The sequence below is a fragment of the Nycticebus coucang genome, chromosome 3, assembly GCF_027406575.1.
Source record: "Nycticebus coucang isolate mNycCou1 chromosome 3, mNycCou1.pri, whole genome shotgun sequence".
NCBI lineage: Eukaryota > Metazoa > Chordata > Mammalia > Primates > Lorisidae > Nycticebus > Nycticebus coucang.
In genome coordinates, this window is record NC_069782.1 from 70,603,249 (window position 1) to 70,630,566 (window position 27,318).

General features: G+C 46.9%; 1 protein-coding gene across 1 annotated transcript in view; it reads left to right on the top strand.

The window, feature by feature from the left end:
• The first annotated feature begins 3,637 nt into the window (after positions 1-3,637).
• NWD1 (NACHT and WD repeat domain containing 1) overlaps positions 3,638-27,318 on the top strand; it is an 83,671-nt gene continuing 59,990 nt past the window's right edge. The window contains exons 1-5 of the mRNA XM_053585567.1: positions 3,638-3,644; positions 7,564-7,649; positions 10,458-10,574; positions 15,015-15,312; positions 22,534-23,806. Coding sequence (XP_053441542.1) covers positions 7,566-7,649; positions 10,458-10,574; positions 15,015-15,312; positions 22,534-23,806 — 1,772 coding nt within the window. The 5' untranslated portion in view covers positions 3,638-3,644; positions 7,564-7,565. The remainder of the gene's footprint in view (positions 3,645-7,563; positions 7,650-10,457; positions 10,575-15,014; positions 15,313-22,533; positions 23,807-27,318) is intronic.

Sequence of the window (27,318 nt, forward strand, 5' to 3'; positions counted from 1 at the left end):
CCTTTTCATAATCCAGGCGTGGTGCAAGGCTCACTGTCTATATGAACACATTTCATTCTCTCACCAACACGGAAGGTTGTTGAGAAAACTCAAACCTGCAGAGGGGAAGTGTCACAGGCAAGGGACTTCATCTCTGTGCATCTTGGTTTGTTTTTTTTTTTTCTTCCATGGAACAAGATCATAATGTCTACCTCTTGGGGTTGTTGTGCAGACCGCTGATCCAGAATTCCAACCAGCTAGCACCTCCCAGAACCTCAACAAATGGCATCTGTTACAATCAGCTGTATTAACCTGGCACACAACAGTTAACTGCCAAGTCTGGCTGAGTGCCCAGCTAAGCCAATGCCAAAGAGCCAAACAATTTCTTTCATTATCTTAGTTGCTGGGAGAATTAGACAGGAAGACACCCGTGAAGTACCTAAGACAAAAGTTACTAGGATTACTGGGGAGGGGTGAGTCTTCCGGGTGGCACTAAGCCCAGAAAACTTTCTTCTCCAACCTACTTCCCCAGAGATTCTAAATTGGCCCTTCCACTACCAGCAAAAGGGAGGCTGGAGCCCCTAAGGAAAGCCAGAAGGCGGGAGCTGCAGAGACCCCTGTCCTTCCTGGGGATGTTCCGTCCTGGTCAACTGTTTGCGGTAATAAACAAGAGGAAAGAAAAACAAAACAGTTGTGGATCAACCCTTTGACCGCCAGCCTTGGTTGACAAGATTCTTGTGTTCATGGAACTCATGTTCTCATGGGAGAGAGTAAAAAGTAAACAAGCAGAAAGATATCAGCTGGTGGTGAGTACCATGCAGACAACTGAAATAAGTGACAGCATCAGGAGTGACTTAAGGGGTTATTGGGCAAGGGGATGGTCAGTGAGACCCTATCAGGAGGTAGCATTTAAGCTGAAATGTGAATGAATGACATGAAAGGATATGGGATGGGAGAGTTCAAGGCCCTGAGGCTGAAATCATCTAGATGTGTTAGACCAGGGGTTCTCAAGCAGAGGGGATTCTGCTCCCTGGGGGACACTGTAACATATAAAGATAGTTTTTATTTTTATTTATTTATTTATTTATTTTATGTCACCCTCTGTAGAGTGCCGAAGCATTATAGGTCACAGCAACCTCAAGCTCTTGGGCTTAAGCAATTCTCTTGCCTCAGCCTCCCAAGTAGCTGGGACTACAGGTGCCTGCCACAACACCCAGCAATTTTTTTTTTTTTTGCAGTTGTCATTGTTGTTTAGCTGGCCCAGGCTGGGCTCAAACCTGCCACTCTCGGTGTATGTGGCTGGTGCTGTAACCATTGTGCTATAGGTGCCAAACCTTAAGATAGTTTTTATTTATTTATTTGAGACAGAGCCTCGAGCTGTTGCCCTGGTTAGAGTGTTATGGCATCACAGCTCACAGCAACCGCCAACTCCTGGGCTCAAGCAATTCTCCTGCCTCCACCTCCTAAGTAGCTGGGACTACAGGCACCCGCCACAACACCTGGCTATTTTTTGGTTGCAGCCGTCATTGTTGTTTGGTGGGCCTGGGCTGGATTCGAACCCGCCAGCTCAGGTGTATGTGGCTGGTGCCTTAGCCACTTGAGCCACAGTTGCCGAACCTTAAGATAGTTTTTAATTGTCATGGCTTTGGTAGTTGGGGTGGTGGAGGAGGCCAGGGATGCTCTTCAACATTCTATAATATATAGGCCAATACCCATTGCAGAGAAGGATCTGGTCCCAAATGTCAGTCATGGTGAGATTGAGAGAGCTTGGTTTAGAGCAGCAGTTCTCAACCTGTGGGTCACAAACCCTTTGTAATAATGAAAAGACATCATGGCAGTAGGAAGGTTGAGAACCACTCTTTTAGAGAATAGAAAGAAAAATGAGGTGAAAGTCAAAATCAAAGGCTTCTGATCCTGCTGTGAACATCAGGAGGCATAACCAAGGGATCATGGCCATACACTGGAAGGAAGATAGGCTAACGGAGCCAGTTGGGACCCAGGAAAATGGGGGAAGAAACAGAAATTACAGTGTAGGTAAATTCAGAAGATTAGTTAGAGGAGGTGTTAAGAGAAGGCTCAGAGAGATGCCAGAGCCCAGAACGGGGGCTTTGGTGAAGGCAGCAGAGTGTGGCTAAACTGGAGGGTCTAGCTAGGTTGTGGGATGGTGGCCAGATGGCCAGGTTGGCTTTGAAGTGGGGAGGGAAGGGGCCAGACCATCACTCATTCCCCAACTCTTCCCTCTGGCTAGTGAGAAATGTCTCACTCTGAGCTTTAGTTTTCTCATCTGTCACACAGTGACAGTCAACTCCACTTACTGAGTCCTTAACTGCCAACCAAAGAATTCGCGCAGGAGGCGTGGGTTGTCCACTCCCTGCACATTAAAGATTTATCCCCTGACCTCCTCCTGGGAGGTGACCTCTAAGCTCTCGGAATGTCCAGCCCAATAAGAGTGTCTTTGTTTACCTAGAGGGTCTTGAGTTACACTAAACAGTAATAAAGTAATTTATGGTGTGAAATTTGGGTCACAGGTATCCGTTGACTTCTGGAGATGCTGGAGATTGAGGCCAGCCATGGAGGTGGTCAACCATGTCTATATGATGAACCCCCAGTGAAACCCTGGACACCAAAGCTTGTGGGCAGGGTTCCCTAGTTGGCAGTACACCATGTAGCTTGGTACACATCATTGCCTGAAGATTTAAGCTCTGTCTACACAACTTTATTGGGAGAAGACAACTGGAAGCTCATGGCTAGTCTCTCCTGGACCCTCCTGGATGCCTCTTCTTTCAGCTGATTTCAGGTCCCTAAGGCATTTTTTTTTTTTTGAGACAGAGTCTTACTTTGTCATCCTGGGTAGAGTGCAGTGCTATCATGATAGCTCAGTCCAACCTCAATCTCCTGAGTTCAAGCAATCCTTCTGTCTTAGCCTCCAGGTAGCTAGAAGTACAGTTGTGCACCAGCTAACTTTTAATTTTTTTTTTGTAGAGACAGGGTCTCACCATGATGCCCAGGCTGGTCTCAAACTCTTGAGACATGTGGGCAATCCTTCTGCCTCAGCCTCCAAAAGTGCTAGGATTACAGGTGTGAGCCAAGGTGCCTGGCCCCCTTGGCTGATTTTAATCTGTATCCATTCATTGTAAGAAACCATAACAATGAATATAACAGCTTTTCTGAATTCTCAGGAGCCTAGGGATCATTGAACCTGAGATGGGCTTGCTGACCCATGAATGGCAGAGTATTTCTTGAGTGGACAGGCAGGGAAGGGAAGATGAGGCAGAAAGAATATGGGCAAAAACACAAAGGTACGAAAAAGCCCAGATTGTTCAGTAGAACTGATGCCACTGTTTACCAAGTGCCCACTTCACACTGTGTGTTTTACAGTCCCATCTCCCAACTGCCTTACTCATATTTTGTTCAGGGCGGGCTGTGCCGCTAATTTTGATCTGTTAACACATTGTACTCCATTACATTCTGCCTTAGCGGTGAATGTCTAAAGTGGTTCTCCTTTCTGTTTCATAGACTGTGTAGACTGTGATGCTTGGGGGGAGAGGCCCCTTGCTTACATCCTCCAGAAAGTGATGGAAGAGCCAGCATTCAAACCAGGCCCATGGATGCGAAGGTATTATTCATTCTCTCTGCCTCTAGTGGCTGGTTGCTACAGTTAAGAGGTGGGTGAGCAAGGTTCAAGTCCCCAAGGCATTTTTCAATAACATCAAATTGCGAAAGTCTTTCCCTGGTCATACAACATATGATGCTGATTATTTCAAAGAGCATGTCTCAGTTAGACACTGGTAGGTTTTTTTGTCACCTCTCAGGGACTTGCTAATCTTCCTCCTATCAGAATAAATTATTCTTTGTGGTGAGAACCAACCTGAGGATTGGAAGGTGTTGAACACATCCCTGGCCTCCACCCTCCAGATGGTCACGGACACCAAATGTCTCTAGGCTTTGCAAGTGTCCCCCGGGGGCAGAATGACCCTATGTGAGAACTGCTTGTTTAAATAGTACACATGGGCTTGGCGCCCATAGCTCAGTGAGTAGGGTGCTGGCCACATACACCCAAGCTGGTGGGTTTGAGTTGGGCCGGGGCCTGCTAAAGCAACAATGACAACTGCAACCAAAAAATAGCTGGGCGTTGGCTCAGTGCCCATGGCACAGTGGTTACGGGGCCAGCTACATACATCGAGGGTGGCTGGTTCGAACCTGACCCAAGCCAGCTAAACAACAATGACAACTGCAACAGAAAAATGGCCGGGCATTGTGGCAGGCACCTGTAGTCCCAGCTACTTGGGAGGCTGAGGCAGAAGAATTGCTTGAGTCCAGGAGTTTGAGGTTGCTGTGAGCTGTGACGCCATAGTATTCTACTGAGGGCAATATAGTGAGACTCTGTTTCAAAAAAAAAAAAAAATAGTATACATGGCTGGGCACGGTGGCTCATGTCTGTAATTCCAGCACTTTGGGAGCCCAAGACAGGAGCATCTGGCCAAGTGTTCAAGACCAGCCTGGGCAACATAATGAGATCTCTGTCTCTACAAAAAAAAAAAAAAAGAAAGAAAGAAAGAAGGAGGGAGGGAGAGAAAAAATGAAGGAAGAAAGAAAGGAAGGAAGGGAGGGAGGAAGGGAAAAGTTAAGCTGACCACGTTGGTGTGTTCCTGTAGTCCTAGGCTATATGGGAGGCTAAGGCAAGAGGATCACTTGAATCCAGGAGCTTGAGGTCACAATGAGCTATGACTGCACCACTGCACTCTAGCCTGGGTGACAGAGGGAGATCCTGTCTCTAAAATATATAAATAAAGAAATAGTACAGGTGGTGCCTGGACATGAAGACTCCTGCTCATTGGTAGGCAAGAGATTGTCCTTCTTGCCTGTGCAGCCAGGGCTGGGCATGGCTCCTAGCAGCTCCCTCTGCACACCTGGGCTCAGGCTCAACTTACAGCGAGGCCCCCGGGGAGCCAGGTGTTTGAGAGGCTGGCTGGTCCCTGGGCCCCAACACCCAGTGCCAGGAAACCACAGTTGCTGTGGCGACCACTGAGCTCTCAGGGCTCAGAGCGGGGAAGGAGACTCCCATGCCTGGAGGAGCCAACATCAAAAGGCTGTGGCTGGGACACCACTGTCTAATGTCCACACATTAGCACCTGTAGACCAAGGAGAGCAGCTCCCCAGAGGCACTGGATGTAGTGGAGGCTGCAGGCTGCCAAGGGGGCCTTGGGAGTTGCGATAGGTGCCCCCACTTCAGATGGCACTGCCAGGCTGGCCTCCCAGGGAAGTGTGAGGTCTCTGAGCCCCAGTCTCTTTCCTGGGGAAGAATTATCGAGGTGGCCAGGCAGCCATGAGCGTGAGCCCCCTCAGCCCAGGCACCCGCCGGCGGCTTCTCCAAGGTCAGGTGGGCTCCCTTCCAGCGCCTCCATCAGGTGGTGTGGCCATCTTCATCAGTTCTGCAGTCTCAGGTAAGGAGCAGGGCAGAGCTGGGGGACTAGGGAAATGTGGGCATGGCTCACAGAGACCTGGATGCAAATGCAGCTCAGCTAGTAACCAGTGTGGGAAGCAGTGAGAGGGAGCTTCCTGGACCCTCTGTTTCCTTCTCGATAAGCCAGACTTGATAGAGGTGCTGTGACTGGCATAGGGTATTGCAACTAACATTTATATGCTAGGCTTAAAATGTTCCAAGTCTTGGCACAGCTACGTGGCTAGACCCTGCTCACCTCCCCACCTTTATCCCATTGTCTTCTTCTCAGCCACATCTTGTATTCACACTGGCTTCTGGCAGGTCCTGAAACTCATGAAGCTCTAGACAAAACCTTTGCCTTCAGAGTTCCCTCTTTTCCTTCTTCCCATCCTTTAGGTCTTAGCATAAACACCCCTTCTTCAGAGAGCCCCGGTCTGCCCCCCGATCTGAAGTAGGTTTGTCCTTCACTATTCTCCAGCACAGCTCACTCATGTTTCCTTGACAGCATTCTTCATAAACTCCAATTATGTCTGTTTGTATTTTTTTTTAATTTCAATCATTTAATGTATGTGTCAGCTCCCCAACTTTGTTATAAACTCTATAGGGGAAAAGAGTAGTAGAATGATGTCCCAGCAATATGTTCTCCAATTTAAAAAAAAAATTGATTTATATTATCTGCCAATTTCTGTGGTGTAAATACTCCCACCACAGTCAATTTTAAGCTACCAATGGACTCCACGTAAATCCAGAGTTAGGCAGAGCTACGCAGTATCACACCATTATCTAAAATTCCCATTCTACCAAGTTAATATCTGTAAATAACCTCAAGTGCAGTGTTCATAGTCAAATGTACAATAATCTAGAGGAAATGAGTTTTGACCATTATCTATGTCTGTTTTGAGTATAATGTATTCCATTGTAAGTGCCACTTTTAATTTTTACATTAATTTAATTTTTAATAATGGTGTGTTCACAAGTGACTCGCGAAATTTCTGACGATTCAGCAATCAGCTCTTCCAAGCCAGGCGGGGCCAACTGCAGCATGCCGCATTGATTCTATATGTGTCTTGTTTGCCAGTATGCCTCAATGTTTAGCAAGGGTCCAGGCACAAAACGATAGCCTAATAATTTTTTTTTTTGAGACAAAGTCTCACTCTGTCGCCCTGGGGTGAGTGTCACAGTGTCATAGCTCACAGCAACCTCAAACACTTGAGCTTAAGTGATCCTCTTGCGTTAGCCTCCTGAGTAGCTGGTACTACAGGCGCCTGCCACAACATCTGGCTAGTTTTTTTGTTTTTGTTTTTGTTTTCTATTTTTAGTAGAGATGGGGTCTCGCTGTTGCTCAGGCTGGTCTTGAACTCCTGAGCTCAAGTGATCCAGTCTCAGTCTCAGCCTCAGTCTCCCAGAGTGTTAGGATTACAAGGGTGAGCTACCACATCTGGCCCCTAATAAATATTTTATGAATACTTTTATTTAGGGCGGCGCCTGAGGCTCAGTGAGTAGGGCACGGGCCCCATATACCAAGGGTGGTGGGTTCAAACCCGGCCCCAGCCAAACTGCAACAACAACAACAACAAAAAATAGCTGGGTGTTGTGGCGGGTGCCTGCAGTCCCAGTTACTTGGGAGGCTGAGGCAAGAGAATCGCCTAAGCCCAGGAGCTGGAGCTTGCTGTGAAAACAGTCACAAAGCTAGAACATCAAGTTCAATTTACATCTCAGACAAACCTCAAATCATCCTTTAGTATAAGTATATCCCAAGTGGTGCTGGAATAGGATATACTTATGGTAACAAGTTTATCTCGAATGCAAATTCAATCGGATGTCCTGTACATTATCTGGCAACCCTAACCCAGGGTTGGTGATCAACCATCCTTCTTAGCCCAGGCTTGAGGTTTTTCCTGGGATGTGGGTTATATAGAGAATAAACCCCAATAAAATCCTAGGCAATCCGGGATGGTTAAGCTTCCTGGGTTTACTACATGTTGTTTTTGTATCTTGATTCACTGTGTGAAGGTCTCCAGCCTTAGTGGGTACCTTAGTGGGTAGTGGGAGGAGGGGATTAATGAGGTTCAAAGTAGATCTGTGGAGCCGGGAAGATTCTGGGTTCTTCCCTCTAACGCCCTCCATGTTCTTCCTTGCAGATATGGATGTGGAGAGGGAAGCTCTGCAGAGCACCGCCTACCCTGAAGTGCAAACCTTCTGCCAGAAGCACGGCTTGATGTTTGAGGTACAGGAAGTCACACCAGCCTCCAGGCTCTGGTCAATGCTTTCCTATTGAGTCTTGAAATTTTTAATGACACACACACACATTTTCTTTTTTTTTTTTTTTTTTTTGTAGAGACAGAGTCTCACTTTATGGCCCTCGGTAGAGTGCCATGGCATCACACAGCTCACAGCAACCTCCAACTCCTGGGCTTAAGCGATTCTCTTGCCTCAGCCTCCCGACTAGCTGGGATTACAGGCACCTGCCACAACGCCCAGCTATTTTTTGGTTGCAGTTCAGCCAAGGCCGGGTTTGAACCCGCCACCCTCGGTATATGGGGCCGGCGCCTTACGGACTGAGCCACAGGCGCCGCCCCTTAAGAATTCAGGACTCGGGCGGCGCCTGTGGCTCAGTGAGTAGGGCGCCGGCCCCATATGCCGAGGGTGGCAGGTTCTGGCGGGTTCAAACCCAGCCCCGGCCAAATTGCAACAAAAAAATAGCCGGGCGTTGTGGCAGGCGCCTGTAGTCCCAGCTACTCGGGAGGCTGAGGCAAGAGAATCGCGTAAGCTCAAGAGTTAGAGGTTGCTGTGAGCTGTGTGATGCCACGGCACTCTACCTGAGGGCGGTATGTGAGACTCTGTCTCTACAAAAAAAAAAAAAAAAAGAATTCAGGACTCTTTTTTTTTTTTTTCTTTGTGATTTTTGGCCGGGGCTGGGTTTGAACCTGCCACCTCCGGCATATGGGACCGGTGCCCTACTCCTTGAGCCACAGGCGCCGCCTATATTTTCAAGACAAGGTCTTGCTTTGTTGCCCAGGCAAGCGTGCAGTGACACGATCATAATTCATTGCAGCCTCAAACTCCTCAGTTCTAGCAATCCTCCCACCTCAGCCTCCCCAATAGGTAAGACTACAGGCAGGTGCCATGACATCTGACTACTTTTTCTATTTGTAATAGAGACAGGGTCTCACTCTTGCTCAGGCTGGTCTCAAACTGCTGACCTCAAGTGATCATCCCACCTCAGCCTCCAAGAGTGCTGGGATTACAGGCATGAGCTGCCCAGTCCTATTGTTGCTGGTTTTATCCTGTCCTTGGAAACTCCTGCTTTGTATACGTGGGGGCAGCTTCAGGAGGCGTATAAGAGAGCTGTGGGGGGTGGGCGTGGAGATCAGACAGGCACTTTTCTGGAGCACTAATGATGTACCTGCTGGACACACCCACCATGGCCCCCAGTGTCTCCTTTTTTGCATCAATCCCTGGCAGGGGATGTTGTCACCTGCACGTTTCCATGTGGAAACTGATGAATCATCTTTGGAGTTTCAGCTTAAGTAGAGGCTAACTAATTGCTCTTTATGACAGTGATTAAAGTCCCTCTTGATTAAAGATATACCATCATTTATATATTTATCACCAAGAAAGAAGCAGTGCTGGCAATTCCATTCTGCTTAATATTCAACATGAGAAATAGTTTAATGTCAGAGGCACTAAAAACAAAAACATCTGCACTGAGTGAGAATTGATGAAATGCTCCATGTTGCTCTCTTTAAAGCCCTCGCGGGGACTCAAGGGCAGATGCTGTAACTATCCCGAACACCCATGTGGGGGATGCCAGGGGTGGATCCTTGGCCCCACTTCCTTCCTGTTCCCACAACTAATTGTTTCTTCCCCTCTTCCTCTAGTCACATTCAGTACTGCTGGCCTTTACCCCATACTGTAGTGGATTAGGAATTTATGTGTCTTTCTCTCCCTGCTAAAGAATTCAAGGGGGCAGGGACTGTTCTGCACTGCCTTTGTATGCCCCTCACCCCAGCCCTCTGCAGCATCGGCTTTGCCGACTTGAATGGAGCTATTCTGCCCAGCCTCTCTCTGGCAAGCAGGCAAAAATGGACCAAGCATGTGGTTGCCAAGGAGACCTTGCTGTGTCCAATTCTGGCCCAACTAACCACCCTCTTTTGCAAAGAAAGCTCTGCAAACAGGTGTGGACGTGTCTTCACTTTCAAAAGGACAATCTGAAAATGCCCAAGTTCCCTTTAAAGAAAAAAAAAGTTTTATCAAATGTTTATGTTTTTACTTTAAAAATTTATTTATTTAAAAACCTTTTAATGTTTATTTTATTTTATTATTATTATTTTTTTTGAGACAGAGTTTTGTTGTTATGTTGCCCAGGTGGCTAGTGTCAAACTCCTGGATTTAAGGAATCCTCCCACCTCAGCCTCCTGGGTAGCTGGGACTATAGGCGCGTCCCATCATGCCCAGCTAAATGTGGTTTTTAAATAAACTTTTGAGTCTGGAATTTAGATTTACAGAAAATTGGCACAGACTGTACAGAGAGTTCTTGTATGCCTCCCACCGGTTTCCTGTAGCTCCTAATATCTTGCCTAGCCAAAGTATAACAAACTATGTTATGATAGTTTAAATTACAACTATCAGACCAACATTGGTACATTGCTATTCAGATATAGCCGGTTCTTCCACCTAAACTCTCTGGTGGAGGAGATCACATTGCATTTAGTTGTAATGTCACTCTAGTCTCCTCTGGTCTGGGACGATTTCTCAGTCTCTTAGTTGCTCCTGACCGTAGCAGTCTCAGGGAGGACTGGAAGGGCATCATGCAGATTACCCTTCCCCCCAATCTGGATTGGTTGATGTTTTTCTCAGGTTGACACCAAGGTTGTGGGTTTTGTTTAATTTCTTTTAATCCACACATCCTGCTACAGGGATAGACTGTCAAAAATTATTGAAAGAAAGTTTATTCTTTTGTCAAAGGGAATTGAAAAAAAAAAATCACCTCTCATGCCACCTCTCTGACAAAACCAATGCTTATAATCCCTAGGTGGTTGATCTGAGGTGGGGTATTCAGAACACTGAGGCCACTGACTACCTGACCACGGAACTGTGCTTGGAGGAGGTCGACCGGTGTCGGAAAACATCCATAGGACCTTCTTTTGTCGTGAGTCTCTTGGGAGGGATGGGTTAGCTCTTAATCTTCCTTCCAACACTAAGATATGGTCCCTGCTCCCTAGCCAAGCTGACTAGTGGAGGGATGTGGGTGCCTTTTCTGCTATAGTACCCTTTTTCCATAGCCTGCCCATGAGAGACATTGCTAATTGATCACAGCACTCTTTTCTGCTGGGCTAGCTGGGATCCAGGCATTAGCAGTCAAATGGAAGCAGCAGGTAAGCTGGAGAGTAGTGTGTTGAAGGAGGAAGGAATCTTAGAATTTGATCTGGACCTTTTCTCGTCTTCCCTATTCCATCCACTTTGTATCTGTGGAAATTTGGGATGCTGGAAAACCATAAGGAAGGTAGAAGCACAGGGGGTCTTGGGAATACTTTTTACCTTCTCTGTGCCAGCTAATGTTTGGTTTTGGGATCTTTTTTTTCCCTCCCCCTCCCAACTGCATCCCCTCTGTCACCATATCAACCTCTGGCCCATAATTCATGGTTTGTTCCATTATTGTTGAATGATATTCCCAAGTCTTCATTTTTTTTTTTGGTTTTTGGCCGGGGCTAGGTTTGAGCCTGCCACCTCTGGCATATGGGACCAGCGCCCTACTCCTTGAGCCACAGGCGCCACTCGATATTCCCAAGTCTTAATTTATTACACCACTAAGTTCCAGATACATTTAAGAAATATGACATTTTTGCCTCATAAATCCTAGAGCAATGGTCAGCAAGCTACAGCCCAGGAGGCAAATCCACCACTGCTTGCTTTTGTAAAGAAAACTTTATTGGCACACAGCCATGTCCATTCATTTACACAATGTGAAGAGCTGCTTTTGAGCTATCATGGCAGAGCTGAGTTGTTTTGATGGAGACTATCTGATTTGCAGACCCCCAAATGTTAAATATCTGGTCCTTTTTAGGAAAAGTTTACTGACCTCCATTCCAGATAGTAAAGAGAAAAAAGTAAAGCAAGAGGCCACTCTGGGATGCCAAGGCAGGAGGATCCCTTGAACTCAGAAGTTTGAGAGCAGCCTGAGCAAGAGTGAGACCCCCTCTCTACATGAAGTAGAAAAATTAGCCAAGTGCGGCGGCAGGCACCTGTAGTTCCAGCTATTAGGGAAGCTGAGGCAGGAGGATTGCTTGAGCCCAGGAGTTTGAGGTTGCAGTGAGCTATGATGATGCCAGGGCATTCTAGCCTGGACAACAGAGGGAGACTCATTCTCCTCTCACTCACCCCCCCAAAACGTAAAGGAAGTATTTTTGCTCAATACAAAGAAGACTTGAGCAACGCCCAATAAGAGGAAAAGTCCTCTAAAACCTCTTCTGGAAATAAGGCTAAATATAAGAGAGAGTGTCCCCCTTATAAAAGCTGTTTTTCTAGTGAAATAAAGAAAAATCAGTGAAGATTGTTTGGCCTTAGAATTTCATTGTCCAATGTGGTAGCCAAAGGCAATGTGATAATTTATATTTAAATTAATTAAATCAAATAGAATTTAATTTTTACTTCCTGGGTTGTACTAAAAACACTGCTGTGGCTAGCGGCTACCATATTGGCTAGCAAAGATTTAGAACTCTGTTAGCTTTGCAGAAAGTTCTGTTGGACAGTGCTTAGAGATTAGGCCTCCCTATAAAACAAATAATAAACTATGAGCCATGCAGGGAATGTGTGAGCAGAAAAAGCACAGACTGGGTTCTTCCTCCGTTCTCAGCACCTCAACAACAGTCAACACAGAAGTCTCCTGTGACCATATGTGTGTGGATTTCTCCCACCAAGAAGCAAGCCATCAGTTCTACAGTGGACGCCAGCTGGGTGTCTTCCAATTCAATTCTGACCCTATCTATCTAGAGATAGCAGCAGATCCCACGGGGCAAGGGCTCAGTTCCACAAGGCTCTCTCCCCCTTTCAGATGCTAGTTGAGAATCTAGGCCACTGGAACTTCAGGTTGACTAGCTTCAAATTGGGGTTCCCTCAATCCCCTTTTTGGGTTCAATTAATTTGCTAGAGTGGCTCACATAGAACTCAGGAAACACTTCCTGGTTTAATGTAACAGACACTACAAAGGTTAGAGATGCAGAGCTGCACAGGCACAGGTGTGGGGAAGGGGTGTGGAGCTTCCAGAGTGGGGTTCCCCCAATCTAGGATTCTCCACTTGTTCAGCTATCCATAAACCCCATCTTCTTGTGCCTTTTATGAAAACTTCATTGGATACGCCTGACTGACAGCCATGTAGAAATGGGATTGGGCAAAAAGGGTACGATCTAAACCCAGCTAGGCCTGTCAGTTGACGTTGTCCTTGGCCTCTCTGTGCAGTATTCCTTCCTCCAAACTATGGGGCAGGACCCCTTCTGAAATAGAGGTCTTCAATCAGAGAAGGTACGTCAGAGAGTTTATCGCCTGCTCCAAGACAGGAAGGTAGAGGAAGATTCCTGCCTTGGAGAGAAAGGAACAGGTGGAAGGAGGGCAGGAGAAGGTCAGAGAGAAATTCTGTTTTCTAACCTCCTTCTGAGGCCTCAAGTGTCCCAACATTATAATAAAAGACACAAGAGCTGTGGGATTTGTAAGCCAGGGATAGTGAATAAAACACATTTTAAGAAAGGAAAACAACTATATTAAAATTGTAATACTCAATTATACACTGATAACAAAAGATGAATACAAATCACACTGAACACTTCTTGTAATTGCAGAATCAAATGTGACTTGAGTATTACAAATCTAATACAGTTTTTTCCTTTCTTAAAATGTGTATAAATTTTTTGGTACCCTCTGTATATATTATAATATCATAGAATGTGAGCTTTCTTGATTTATAGTAGGGTTTTTAAATTTTATTTTGATGCTAAATTATTTTTGCATAAGACATTTTAAGTTTTTTTTTAAATTTCAGAGTACCATAGGGGTACAAACATTTTGTTTACATGCATTACTCTTGCACAGTTTGAGTCAGAGTTATAAGTGTGTCCACCCCCCAGAGAGTGTGTATTAGGTTTTAGATACAATTGGGCTTGTAGCTAAACATCTATTGTACATTTACATGTCTCTGTTTTATTATAATTATTACATTCTAACATTTGGAAGGCTCTACATCTCTGCTTGTAAATCTCCTTTATAGATTCCCGCCCCCCCCCCCCAGTCTTCCAATAATTTTCCAAAGGAGATTATGTTATTGCGTTTCCAAGAAAGACTTTACAAAAAAGGGAGGTAGGGAAGAAAAAGAACTCCAGGAGGGACTTGGTTTTGCAACCTAAATTGCAGGCAGAGAAAAGCACAACGCAGCTTCCAGGTTGCATGGGGAACTGGAGGATGATCTCTGAGCTTCTCCCAGGCCTGACCAACCAGCCCAGGGACCTTCTAGAAGGTCCCCATGGCTGACTGACCTCTACTTACGTTCTGCTTTTCTTTTGAACAAGGCATAGCTCCGGTATTGTCCAAGAGCCCAGCATCATTCTGCTCCATGACTCTGATTTGGGGGACTTTGCACGAAAATCAGAAATATGCTAGGGGCCCTTGGAGAGGTGTCTCTCTGGTAAATAAGTCATTAGGCAGCACCGAGTGCAGGGACAGCTCCCCAGGGCACTGCTTCTTAGAGGCTCCAGTCTCTTGGGCCACCAGCAGCCCTAGCACCTCCAGAGCTCTGAGAGTAGTTCCTAGGGGGAGCTCTTCCCATTTGCCTGGCTCTGATCCCACAGACTACAGCGTTTTGCATGTTTTTTGTTTGTTTTAGAGATGGAGTCTGACTCCACTGCCCCAGCTGGAGTGCAAAGGCATAGTCATAGCTCACTGCAGCCTTGAACTCCAGGGCTCAAGCAATTCTCTCTCCCACCTCAGCCTTCTGAGTAGCTGGGACTACAGATGCTTGCCACTATGCCTGGCTCAGTTTTTTTTTTTTTTTTTTTATATACAAAGTCTAGTTCAGTTGCCCAGGCTACAGTGCCACGGCCTCAGCCTAGCTCACAACAACCTCAAACTCCTAGGCTCAAGTGATCTTTCTGCCTCAGCCTCCCAAGTAGTTGGGACTATAGGTGCGTACCCAGCTAATTTTCCTATTTTTAGTAGAGACAGAGTCTCACTTTGCTCATGCTAGGCTCAAACCCCTAACCTCAAGTGATCCTCCTGCCTCAGCCTCCCAGAGTGCTAGGATTATAGGCATGAGCCACCATGCCTGGCCCTTTATTTTATTTTTGAGATGGGTCTTACTATATTGCCCAGGCTTGTTTTGAACTCCTGGCCAGAAGTAATCCTCTCATCTCCACCTTCCAAAGTGCTGGGATCACAGATGTGAGCCACTGGTTCCCCCCTCTGCCTGCACTTCTTAGTGTAATTATCACCGCGGCATTACCCGAAGGTTCATTTTTAGGGGCTCAGAAGGCCTCACCCTTGGTCACAGAGCTAAGTACCCAGGTGGAAAGACCTGTGCCCCCTTCTCTGCCCACCTCTCTGCCAGGCCCTCATAGGAGACCAGTATGGCCCCTGTACACTCCCCATGCTGATTGAGGAGAAGGAGTGGGAGGCACTGAGGGCCCAGCTCACAGCCAGGCCGAGTGACCTGGAGCTGGTGGCACGACACTTCCGGAGGGACGAGAATGCCATCCCTCCCACCTACATCCTGCAGGCACTGAGTGCCAGGGAGGCCTGTGGGCCTGAGGAGTCCACCCTGACATCTGTCCTACGGTCTGGAGCCCAGGATGCCCAGAGGCTGGGCCTCATCACCCAGGAGCAGTGGCATCGCTACCACTGGTCAGGTGAGGTTATGGGGACTCTCAGCAGGGGGGCATGGGTCCATGAGAAATTGACCACACATTCGGAATATCCATCCACTGTTGTGGAAAAAGCAACATTGTGTAAATGCCAAACCAATGTAGCTCTGGACCCCCAGTTCTAAAAACATATATTTTTACTGATCCAAGAAAGTTGGATGAGGCCAGACATGGTGGCTCATGTCTGTAATCCCAGCACTCTGGGAGCCTGAGGCAGTGGTATTGCCTTAGCTCACAAGCTCGAGACCAGCCTGAATTAGAGCCAGATTTCATCTCTTAAAAAATCGCCAGGTGTTGGGGCAAGCACCTGTAGTCTGAGCTACTTGAGCCCAAGAGTTTGAGGTTGCTGTGAGCTATGATTGAGAAAACTGTTTGAGACAGTTTTAGCCACATTCCTGTTCCATCTCCGTCTCCTGGGTTCTCCTTCTCCTCTCCTGGCTCCTTCTTCCTTTCTCACAGGGAGGCTCTCTGCACAGGGCAAGCGATCTAGGACAAGCATAATCCTGGTTTGCCTGGGACCGTGGGGTTCCCAGGATGCAAGATTTTTGTGTTAAAACCTGGCAAGCCAAGAATCATGGCTTATGCCTGTGGTCCCAGCAACTTGAGGGCTTGAGGCAGGAGGATCACTTGAGCCTAGATGTTGGAGACTGCGGTGAACTGTGATGACACCACTGCATTCTAGTCTGAGCAACACAGTGAGACCCTGTCTAGGAACAAAAAACAAAAAAACAAAAAACCCCCAGAGAACAAAGAATTAAAAAGCACACTGCTTTTCAGGCCTGGGCCACAGAGTGAGACCCCTTCTCTTAAAAAAACAAAATTAAAGAAAAACCTGGCAAACTGGAAACTGGAAGTGTGGGTCACCCCATGTTGGCCTGAGAGCCAACCCTACCATCTTGCTGCTTTTACGCGTGAGTCTTCTGGCCTCCCTGCACCTGCCTCTGAAGTGGAAACTGAGGCACAGGGAGGAGGAGACTCATTTGCCCAGGGGGTGAGTGAAGATGCAAACTTTCTAACCTGGGGCTGTCTGAGTTCATCTCTTAGCTCCCAGATGGCTGTGGCTCTGCCTCCGCACAAGGGTCCTGTCTCTGTGAGTCCCTCCACTCGAAAACCACCTCCGTGAGCTCTTCCGAATCACCAGCCTTCTCCTTGTCTCTCACTTCTAGCCTCTCCCTGTCCTCTTCAACCTTCCACACTGGCTACTAGAAAGGACTTTTTTAAAAATTTGTTTATATTTTTAATTTTTTTTTTGAGACAGGATTTCCCCCGTCACTCAGGCTAGAGGGCATAGTGATGGGTAAAACAAGGCCCAGATCAAAACACAGGAAACCAAATGTAACAAACACGCAGGAAAGTTTATTTTACAGTTGGAGTGCAATGGGCTAAAATCTAAAGAGATGTCAGCAGCGTTAGGGAAGGAGGCAGTTCTTTTTAAGGCAGTCTGAAGAGCAGCTGGCTTTACAGACAAGTCTTTTTTTTTTTTTTTTTTTTTGTAGAGACAGGGTCTCACTTTATGGCCCTTGGTAGAGTGCCGTGACCTCACAGAGCTCACAGCAACCTCCAACTCCTGGGCTTAAGCGATTCTCTTGCCTCAGCCTCCCGAGTAGCTGGGACTACAGGCGCCCGCCACAACGCCCGGCTATTTTTTGGTTGCAGTTTGGCCGGGGCCGGGTTTGAACCCGTCACCCTCGGTGTATGGGGCCGGCGCCTTACGGACTGAGCCACAGGCGCCGCCCGCAGACAAGTCTTTTTTATCAGGGCTCCAAGGACATGTAGCTCATCATTGGGACTCTCTGGCCGGCTCTTCTTACCAGGGCGTCAGAGGCTTGTGGTGTAAGCATATTTCTTACACGTTTGTAACTGGGCCAGTGCAAAGACGCAATGAGTCTACAGCATGTCTCTGTTATCTGAGTTCTGACCACCTGTAACAGAGTCTCTCAGAATGGCTTTTCAGTCCAAGATGGGGTTAGTTTGACCACCCTAACACATAGCTCACTTCAGCTTTGAACTTCCGGGCTTAAGTCTTTTGTCTCAGCCTTCCCAGTAACACATGCCACCATGCCCAGCTGATTGTTTTATTTTTTGTGCCCACTTTGGCTACATTGGCCTCCCAAAGTAGTGGAATTACAGGCCCCTCACTACCACACCTGGCTAATTTTTTGTTTTTTAAGAGACAGGGTTTTGTAACAGGAGTTGATAAAAGGAAAAGTAGGTTTTTCTTAAGAGTTGGCAGTCTAAACAGATTGCAGACACATGTTGCAAAGACCATCACAAAATTTTCAGGCTGACCATGTGATTTTTTTTGAGACAGTTTCAAGCTGTTGCCCTGGAAAAAGGAATGTGACATCACAACTCACAGCAAACTCAAACTCTTGGGCTTAAGTGATTCTCTTGCCTCAGCCTCCCAAGCAGCTGGGACTACATGTGCCTGCCACAATGCCCGGCTATTTTTGTTGTTGCAGTTGCCATTGTTGTTTTTAGCTGGCCTGTGCCGGATTTGAACATTCCACCCTCGGTGTATGTGGCTGGTGCCCTACCCACTGAGCTACAGGCGCCACGCATGACCATGTGATTTTACAAGGTCAGGAGTTGTGGGAAGAAGTTGTGGGGAGCTATGTGCAGGTACTGGCCACATGCAGGTCAGTGTATCTCATCCCCACAGTTATCTTAAATATCAGGCCACCCGGCAGTCTGGGTAACATCAGCCAGACAGCAACAAAATTGCAGGTTAGCTTTTCAGCAAGTTCCTCCAAGGGAGAGTCGTGTAATCTTGGTTTCAGTCAACAAAGGCAATTCCTGGGGATTCTTAAGCAAGCACACAGTGAGTAGGGCACCAGCCCCATATACCAAGGGTGGCGGGTTCAAACCCGGCCCCAGCCAAACTGCAACAAAAAAATATAGCCGGGCGTTGTGGTGGGCGCCTGTACTCCCAGCTACTCAGGAGGCTGAGGCAAGAGAATCGCCTAAGCCCAGGAGTTGGAGGTTGCTGTGAGCTGTGTGATGCCACGGGACTCTACCCCGGGCGATAAAGTGAGACTCTGTCTCTACAAAAAAAAAAAAAAGAAAGAAAAAGAAAAGAAAAAGAATTATTAGTTATTACAATCTCACTATATTGCCCAGGCTGATTATAAGCTCCTGACCTCCAAGATCTTCCTGCCTGGGGCTCCTAAAGTGTTGATATTACAGGTAGAAGACCTCTACAAAGATTTTTTTTTTTTTTTGCACTTAACATTGGTACATTACTGTTAATTAGACTACAGGCTGAATTGGAAATTCACATTTCCCCCGGAATATCTTTCTGTTTCAAGAGCTCACATTGCATTTAACTGTCATATTTAACTGTCATATACCCTTAAGCCTCTCTGGTCTATGACAGTTTCTTAGTCTTATTGTGTTTTTTATGACATTGACATTTTTGAAGAGGTGTGGTCAGGACTTTCGTGGAATATCCTTCAATCTGGGCTTGTCTGATGTTTTCTCTGGGGTTACAAATTTGGGGGAGGAAAACCTCATTCATCATACCAGGGGCAGGGGTGCCTCATGCCTAAGAGACATCATTGGTGATGTTAACTTTGATCCCTTGGTTAAGCTAGTAATAACACATTAATTTTGAATATACTGCTTATGTGAATGATAACATTAATATTAACAGCAACTGTTTATTGAGTGTTTGTCGTGTCATTATTGCTTGCTCTGTGACGTAGATCCAAATTGTGCTAATTGCTCTCCTAGTGCTGTCTTCGAGTGGTGCCATAACAGCAGGTGGGATCTGTGTTCTGGGACGGACTAGGATTTGTAGCTCAGCCCCGCTCATTTCTGTAGTAAGCCAGAGCCTCAGTTTCCTCATCTGTAAAATAAATTAGTCAGAAGTAATACCTCATGGCGTTGCATGAGGATGCAAAGGATCTTGTCTCAGCCATGACCTCTTTTGACCTCACCAGTCAATGTCTACCAGCTTCATCTGATAAGAAGTCCCGTGCGAATAAACAAATAAGTCATCAGGGACTGTGTCTTTGGAGCATTATTATTTTCAGGCATCTTGCTCAGCTATTTCTTTTAAAACTTTTTTTTTTTTTTAATTTTTTTAAATCTTTTTTTTTTTTGTAGAGACAGAGTCTCACTTTATGACCCTCGGTAGAGTGCCGTGGCCTCACACAGCTCATAGCAACCTCCAACTCCTGGGCTCAAGCTATTCTCTTGCCTCAGCCTACCGAGCAGTTGGGACTACAGGCACCCGCCACAACGCCCGGCCATTCTTTGGTTGCAGTTCAGCCAGGGCCGGGTTTGAACCCGCCACCCTCGGTATATGGGGCCGGCGCCCTACCGACTGAGCCACAGGCGCCGCCCTCTTTTAAAACTTTTAATTTCCAAATAGTTAGAGATCCACAGGAAGTTGCCAAAATTATATAGTATGGAGACATTCCATGTGTCTTCACTCTGGTTCCCCCAGTGATGCTGCAAAAGGAGAGTATAATATTACAACCAAGAATTATACATTGCTATGATCCAGAAAGAGCAACACTTTTATAGGCACATTTTTGCATGTGTATAATGTGTACTTTGTTCTATGTAATTTTATCACATACAGCTTCCAATAAAGATATCACAATAAAGGTACATAACTGTTCCCTCACCTAAAAGATCCCTCCCACTACCCCTTAATAGCCACATTCTCTCCTCCCCCCAACCCCAGCCCTTAGCAACCACTCATCCCTGGCTATTGCTATAATTTTATTTTAATAATGTTATAGAAGTTGGAATCATGCAACCTGTAACATTTTGAAACTGGCCTTTTTCCTGTTAAGCTTCTTACAAGGCTTATTCCATAGAAAATTCTTACAACAAACCTTTACTAGGATATACTAGTACAATCACGTTACAGGGAGAGGAATCAGAGGATCAGGGAGGTGCAGCGACTTGCCCGAGACCTCACAGCCTACAAGTGGTCTTAGGTTGGTTTGTGTAGAAATGTGTCCAAGAAGGATACCATTTTAGAACTGTTAGTTGCTTTCATCCTTGACCTCCTTTCATGGGGCCAAGTGGTGTGTGTGTGTGTGTGCGTGTGGTCTCTCCAAGGAAGATTTTTTGAATGGCTCTTATCTGTGGTTTGGAAGTTAAGCCCTTTCTCCAAGGGCCTGACTCATTCAGCTGCAGAGATCTGGAGTCTCCACTGAATCCACAGCTGCTTCAAAAATAACTCCTCAGATCTGACTGCTATTTCAAAACAACAGCCTCCAAGGAGAAGTCAAAGTAGGCCTGTGGCTCTACAAAATATATGTCCTTGGAGTAGCTGCTGCTTGCTGTGGGATAGAGGTTGGCAAATGGTGGTCCGAGGGCCAAATCTGACCCACTGCTTGCTTTTGTAGATAAAGTTTTATTGGAACTCAAGTGTATTAGCTTGCATGCTCTCTATTTGCTTTCATGCCACAACAGCAAAGTTGAGAAGTTGTTGACAGGTACCATCTGGCCTTAAAGTGTGAGCTATTTACTCTCTGGTACTCTACTGAAAAATGTGCCAACCCTTGCTGTCAGAAAGACACAAATTTATTTTTACCTCTCCAGGAATGTAGCCTCCAAGCTCGTTAAAAACTCCCTCTCCAGCACCTGTGGCTTTGCAAATGGTTTTCTGTACCTTCAGATGCCCCAACTTCTCCTTTCTTTGCCTGGAAAAGACTTGTTCATTCTTCCGCTGTCTGTCTGTTTATGTGTCCATTTACTAATTCATCATGGAATATTCACTTCACCAGGACAGTGATCTTTGTGTGTTTTATTCACTGCTAGATTTCCACTGGGGGGAGCAGAGGCTGGCACAAGTAGGAACTCAATAGATGTTTGTTGAATGAATGTGTGAGGGAGGCACCCCAAACTTACAGCACTGGATTTTTTTAAATTGAGATGAAATTCACATGGCATGAAATTTACCATTTTAAAGTACAGTTGACCCTTGAATGACTTGGAGTTTGGGGATGCATTTGGAAATCCACATATAACTTTTGACTCCACCAAAACTTAACTATAATTAACTAGACGTTTACTGATAACACAAGCAGTCAACGAACACAGATTTTGTGTGTTATATATATTATATGCTGTACTCTTGCAATTAACTAAGCTAGAAAAAAGGAAATGTTTTTAAGAAAATCATAAGGAAGAGAAAATATGTTTACTTTCATTAAGTGGAAGTGGATCATCCTAAGGGGCTTTATCTTTGTTATCTTCGCATGGAGTAGGCTGAGGGGGAGGAGGCGAGGAGGGGAGGGGTTGTCTTGCTGTCTCAGTGGTGGCAGAGGTAAAAGAAAACCCTACTGTAAGTGGATCCACACAGTTCAAACCCACGTTGTTTAGGGTCACCTGTGTCCAATTCCGTGGCATTTAGTACATTCATTATGTTGGGCAGCCACCACCTCTGCCTACTTCAGAGAATCTCTGTCATTTCTGAAAGGAAACGCCATCTCCTTGAGTCACTCCCCATTCCTCCTCCCCCAGTCCCTGGCAGCCACTAATCTGCTTCCTGTCTCTGTGTATTGGCCTGTTCTGGACATTTCTTTCGCATCATTGGGATTATACACTATGTGACCTCTGGTTTCTTTCCCTCAGCATCATGTGTTCAAGGGTCATCTGTGTTGTAACCTGTATTATTACCTCTTCCATTTTTACGGCTGAATAATATCCCATGGCATATATTGTTCATCCATTTATCTGTTGATCGGATCTGGGTTATTTCCTCCTTTTAGCTACTGAGATTAGTGCTGCTATGAACGAGAACCCATGAGCATTTGTTTGGGTTTCTGTTTTTAGCTCTTTGGATAGATACCTAGGAGCAGAATTGCTGGGTCCTGTGACAGCTCCATGCTTCCCTTTTTGAGGATGACGGTATTGTTCTGCAATGGGGCCGCTTCACCCACAGAGTCTCTGTGCTGCCTGCCCTAAGGGTTCTTTGATTAATAATGGCTGCATCAGTATGACTGTGGGTGCAGTCCCCCCAGACCAGCAAACCTCAAAGGTTGTTAGAAATGCAGACTCACAGGCCCCACCCAGATCTGCTGAGTCAGAACTTCTAGAGGTGAGTTTTTTCAAGTCCCCAGGTGATTCTGGTCCCCGTTAAGTTTGAGAACCAATGTATCCTACCATGAGTGTGTCTCCCAAACAATCCATGCAGGACAGCTACTGACACAGTAATCACCAGGCTTTCTTCCACTTTTGCAGTCATTGAATGGGAGATAGAGCAAGGCTTGCTGAGCTCTGAAAACGGGGACCAAAGAGCCACCATCTTCCTTCGAGAGATCCAAGACCTCAACAAACATATCCTAGAAGACTGTGCCCTCAAGATGGTAGACCGGCTCCCAGACGGCTGCCTGGACACTGATGCCCAGAACCTTCTCAGCAGCCTCAAGGGGCGCATTGCCAATGCACAGCCAGGAGTCCTCAAGGCCCACCACCTGCCATGGAGCCGTGACCTGGTGAACCCCAAGAACAAGGCTCATGCTCGCTACCTTAAGGAGCTGAGTGAGCAGTTTGTGGCCAGGGCCAATCACCAGGTTCTCGAACACCTCCGTGAGCTGGAGGTGGCCAGACAGGAGTTGGGGTGGCTCTATCAGGAAATTCGCCACCACCTTTGGCAGAGTGCGGAGGCCACCCACACCTTCTGTGGACGCCAGGAACTCCTGGCCCAGCTCGGGCAGTGGCTCAGGCAGAATGACTGTAAGCCCCACGCCCCACTGGTGCTCTTTGGACCTCCGGGCATCGGAAAGACAGCCCTGATGTGCAAGCTGGCTGAGCAGATGCCAGGGCTGCTCAGCCACAAGACAGTGACTGTCCTGCGGCTGCTGGGGACATCACAGCTGAGCTCAGACACACGCAGCCTTCTCAGGAGCATCTGCTTCCAGGTGTGCCTGGCCTACGGGCTGCCCCCGCCCCCTGCCCAGGTCCTGCACGTACACACTAGAGTGGTCCAGTTTTTCCATACCCTCCTCCACACAGTCTCCTGCAGAAACTTCGAGTCTCTGGTGCTCCTGTTGGATTCCATGGACGACCTGGACTCCGCCCACCACACTCGGAGGCTCAGCTGGCTGCCTTTCGAGTGCCCCCCCAGGGTGCACCTCATTCTCTCGGCTTGCTCAGGGGAGCAGAGGGTTTTGAGTACTATGCAGCACATGCTTATGGACCCAGGGGCTTACTGTGAGGTGAAGTCCCTCTCGGGAAACCAGGGGCAAGAGATGATCCAGCTTCTGCTGGTGGCTGCGAGAAGGACACTGAGCCCAGTGCAGAGGGACCTACTCTGGGCCAGCCTCCCGGAGTGCGGACATCCAGGGCGGCTGAGGCTGGCCTTTGAGGAGGCCCGGAAATGGGCCTCCTTTACTGTGCCAGCCCCATTAGCCACCACTGCTGAGGAAGCCACACACCATCTCTGCATCCGCCTGGAACAGACACACGGGCACCTCCTTGTGGCTCACGTGCTGGGCTACATCGTTTCTTCCCGGTAAGTCTCTGGGTTTTATTTAACCCCATTTTTTCTTTTTTTCTATAGCTCATGCATTCATTTCCTGCTGGAACAGATCACCAACTGGGTGGCTTAATGCCACAGACATTTATTCACTCATATTTCTAGAGGCTAGAAGTCTGAAATTAAGGTGTTGGCAGGGCCGTGTTCCTTCTGGAGAAGGTTCTAGGAAAGAATTGATTTCATTCCTTCCTCTTTGGTTCCCATTGACAGCTGTCCTTGGCATTCCTTGGCTTGTTTCTGCCTTCATCTTCACATGGCCCTCTGCTCCCTGAGTGTATGTGTGTGTTTGAGACACTCTTGGTCAGGCAGGAGTGCAGTGGTGTCATCATAGCTCACTACAGCCTTGAACTCCTGGACTCACACTATCCTCCTGCCTCAGGCTCCCAAGTAGCCAAGACTAAAGGCCCCTACCAACCAAACTTGGCTAATTTTTAAAAAAACTTTTGTAGAGGGCAGCGCCTGTGGCTCAGTGAGTGGGGTGCTGGCCCCATATACGGAGGGTGGCGGGTTCAAACCCGGCCCCGGCCAAACCGTAACCAAAAAATAGCTGGGTGTGGGCAGCGCCTGTGGCTCAAGGAGTAGGGCGCTGGTCCCACATGCCAGAGGTGGCGGGTTCAAACCCAGCCCCGGCCAAAAACCACAAAAAAAAAAAAAAAAATAGCTGGGTATTGTGGCGGGCGCCTGTAGTCTCAGCTACTTAAAGAATCACCTAAGCCCAGGAGTTGGAGGTTGCTATGAGCTGTGATGCTACAGCACTCTACCAAGGGCAATAAAGTGAGACTCTATCTTTACAAAAAAAAAAAAAAGAACTTATTTTTTTTTTTTTTAGAGAACGGGTCTGCTGTGTTGCCCAGGCTGACCTTGAACTCCTGGCCTCAAGCAATTCTCTTGCCTCAGTCTCCCAAAGTCCTGCTTTACAGGCATGAGCCACCACACCTAGCTGAGACAGAGTAGATCTTAAATGTCTTCAACATACACACACACACAAAGTGGTAATGGATGTATTGACTAATTTGATTGTGGTAATCATTACACAATGTATACATGTATCAAATCGTTTTGTATACCTTGAACCAATGCAATTTTCATCTGTCAATTATACCTCAATAAATCTGAGAAAATAAATATATATAATGTCAGACAATTAAGTTCATTAACTCATCGTAGAAAAAGTGCTATATACCTCATTGCTAAATATCACTATAGTCACCTTGGGAACTATGCACTGATGCCAGTGCCTAGTCACCCTTCAAAGAAATTTTGGAACTCTTTTTCTGGAATTGCCATTAGAGCTGTCCTTGTATAAAAAAGAAAGAAGAGACTGGGTGGCGCCTGTGGCTCAAAGGGGTAGGGCATCTGCCCCATATGCTGGATGGAGGTGGTGGGTTCGAACCCAGCGCCGGCCCCCCCAAAAAAAAGGAAAGAAAGAAGAGACTGCCTACACAGTTGCTCAACCAATGAATGTTTCTGGGCAATAAATGCCAATAAACCTGGGGCATGACACTCTGGAGTCTTTCCTCAGAAATTCTGGGTGTGGATAGGGAGTCAGAAATAACAAGCTACAGAAAGGAGGGTGTTAATCAGAGTCGAGTCACCCAAGCAGCCAATCTTCCTCCCCTAGGAAGGTCGGGTAGAAGCCAATTAGCAGAGACACCAAGCAACAAAACTTTTTTTTTTTTTTTAATTGCAAGAGATGACTTAGGTACCTGTAATCCCACCACTTTGGGATTACAGGAGGATTGCTCCTCAAGGCAGGAGGATTGCTTGAAGCCAGAAGTTCAAGACCAGCCTGAGAAACATAGTGAGAACCCATCTTTAAAATGAAAAATTAGCTGGGCATGGTGGCACCTGCCTGTAGTCCCAGCAACTTGAGAAACTTAGGTGGGAGGATATCTTGACCCCAGGAGTTCAAGGTTACAGTGAGATATGATGACACCACTGAACTCCAGCCTGGATGACACAGTGAGACTCTTATCTCTAAAACAACAGTGAGAACAACAAAATCCTCAAAACAGAGACAGATTGGAGAATGTTCCAGAATAGAGAGGTAGCTCCATTAGGCCATTCTGCTGAAGTCTACTTGAAGGAAGCGAGTTGTCATGGAAACCGGAAAGTCATGAGAATCAGGGCATTTCCTCATTCTCTCTCCCTCTGGAGGTACTTCCTGCATACCAGCTTCTCTTCTAGATTCTCCCTTTCCCTCCCTGGACCTTCAGCTTATCCTGAGCTTCAGTTGACATCAGGAGCTTGTATTTTGGGGACCAGGCAACATCTTATTGGCTGAATTCCAAAACCTGCAGAGACAGAAAACAATGGGCCTACTTGGCTCCGTATCATCCAGCCAGTGAAGCTGGGCGTCCCAGGGGCTGTAGGACCACCACACGCCCAGGGCCTGGCAGGGCTGGTGGTTTATGAAGCATGGTGGTAAGGAGGATGATCAGTGTGGCAGGATAATTCAGAGACTTGCTTTTGGAGCAGATCTGAGTTCCTTATAGGCCAGAAGTCCTCACTACTGGGTGATTCTGCCTCTCCCCCAGAGAACACTTGACAGGGTCTGGAGACATTTGTGGGTGTCCAAGGAAGATGGGTTCTCCTGGAGCCTCTGCAGGGAAGTCATTGTTCACCCCGAGGTGTGCAGGACAGCCCCACTACAGAGGACAATCCGGTCCAGATGTTGGTAGCAGAGGGTGAAAAACCCTGCCAGAGAAACCCTATCTGTCTGTCTATCTATCTAATCTATCTACCTGTCTATCCATCTAAGTATCAGCTCTATTTCTTTCTTTCTTTTTTTTTTTTTTGAGACAGTCACAAGCTGTCACCCTGGGTAGAGTACTGTGACATCATAGCTCACAGGGGGTCTCGCTTTTTGCTCAGGTTGGTCTTGAACCCATGAGCTCAAGCTATCTGCCCGCCTCAGCCTCCCAGAGTGCTAGGATTACAAGTGTGAGCTACCATGCCCAGCCATATTTATCTATTTCTAACTCTCTTTCTCACTCTCTCTTTTTGAGACATGGTCTTCTTCTATCACCCAAGCTGGAGTGCAGTTACATCATTATAGCTCACTGCAGCCTTGAACTCCGTGCTCAAGCAATCCTCCTACCTCAGCCTCCTGAGTAGCTGGGACTACAAGTGCCTGCCACAATGGCCAGCTATCAGTTTTAAAACTATCTGTAGAGACAACAAATAGTTGTCTCACTATGTTGAGTCATCAACTGGGCTCAAGTGACCCTCCTGCCTCAGCCTCCCAAAGTGCTGGAATTATAGGCGTGAGCCACCTTACCCAACCCCATTGCTTCTAGAAAGTATCTGCACTCCTTACCATTGGTCTGACAGCTCTGGCCACCTCCCCCCACACACCTGAAGCACCTACCCCTAAATCTTCCCTGGCTGGCTCCTTCCCCACCATCCAATCCCAGTTCAAATGGTACCTTTCCAGGGAGGCCCACCTGCTCCAAGATCCTTACCTGTCCCCGGTGCCTCACCTTGTT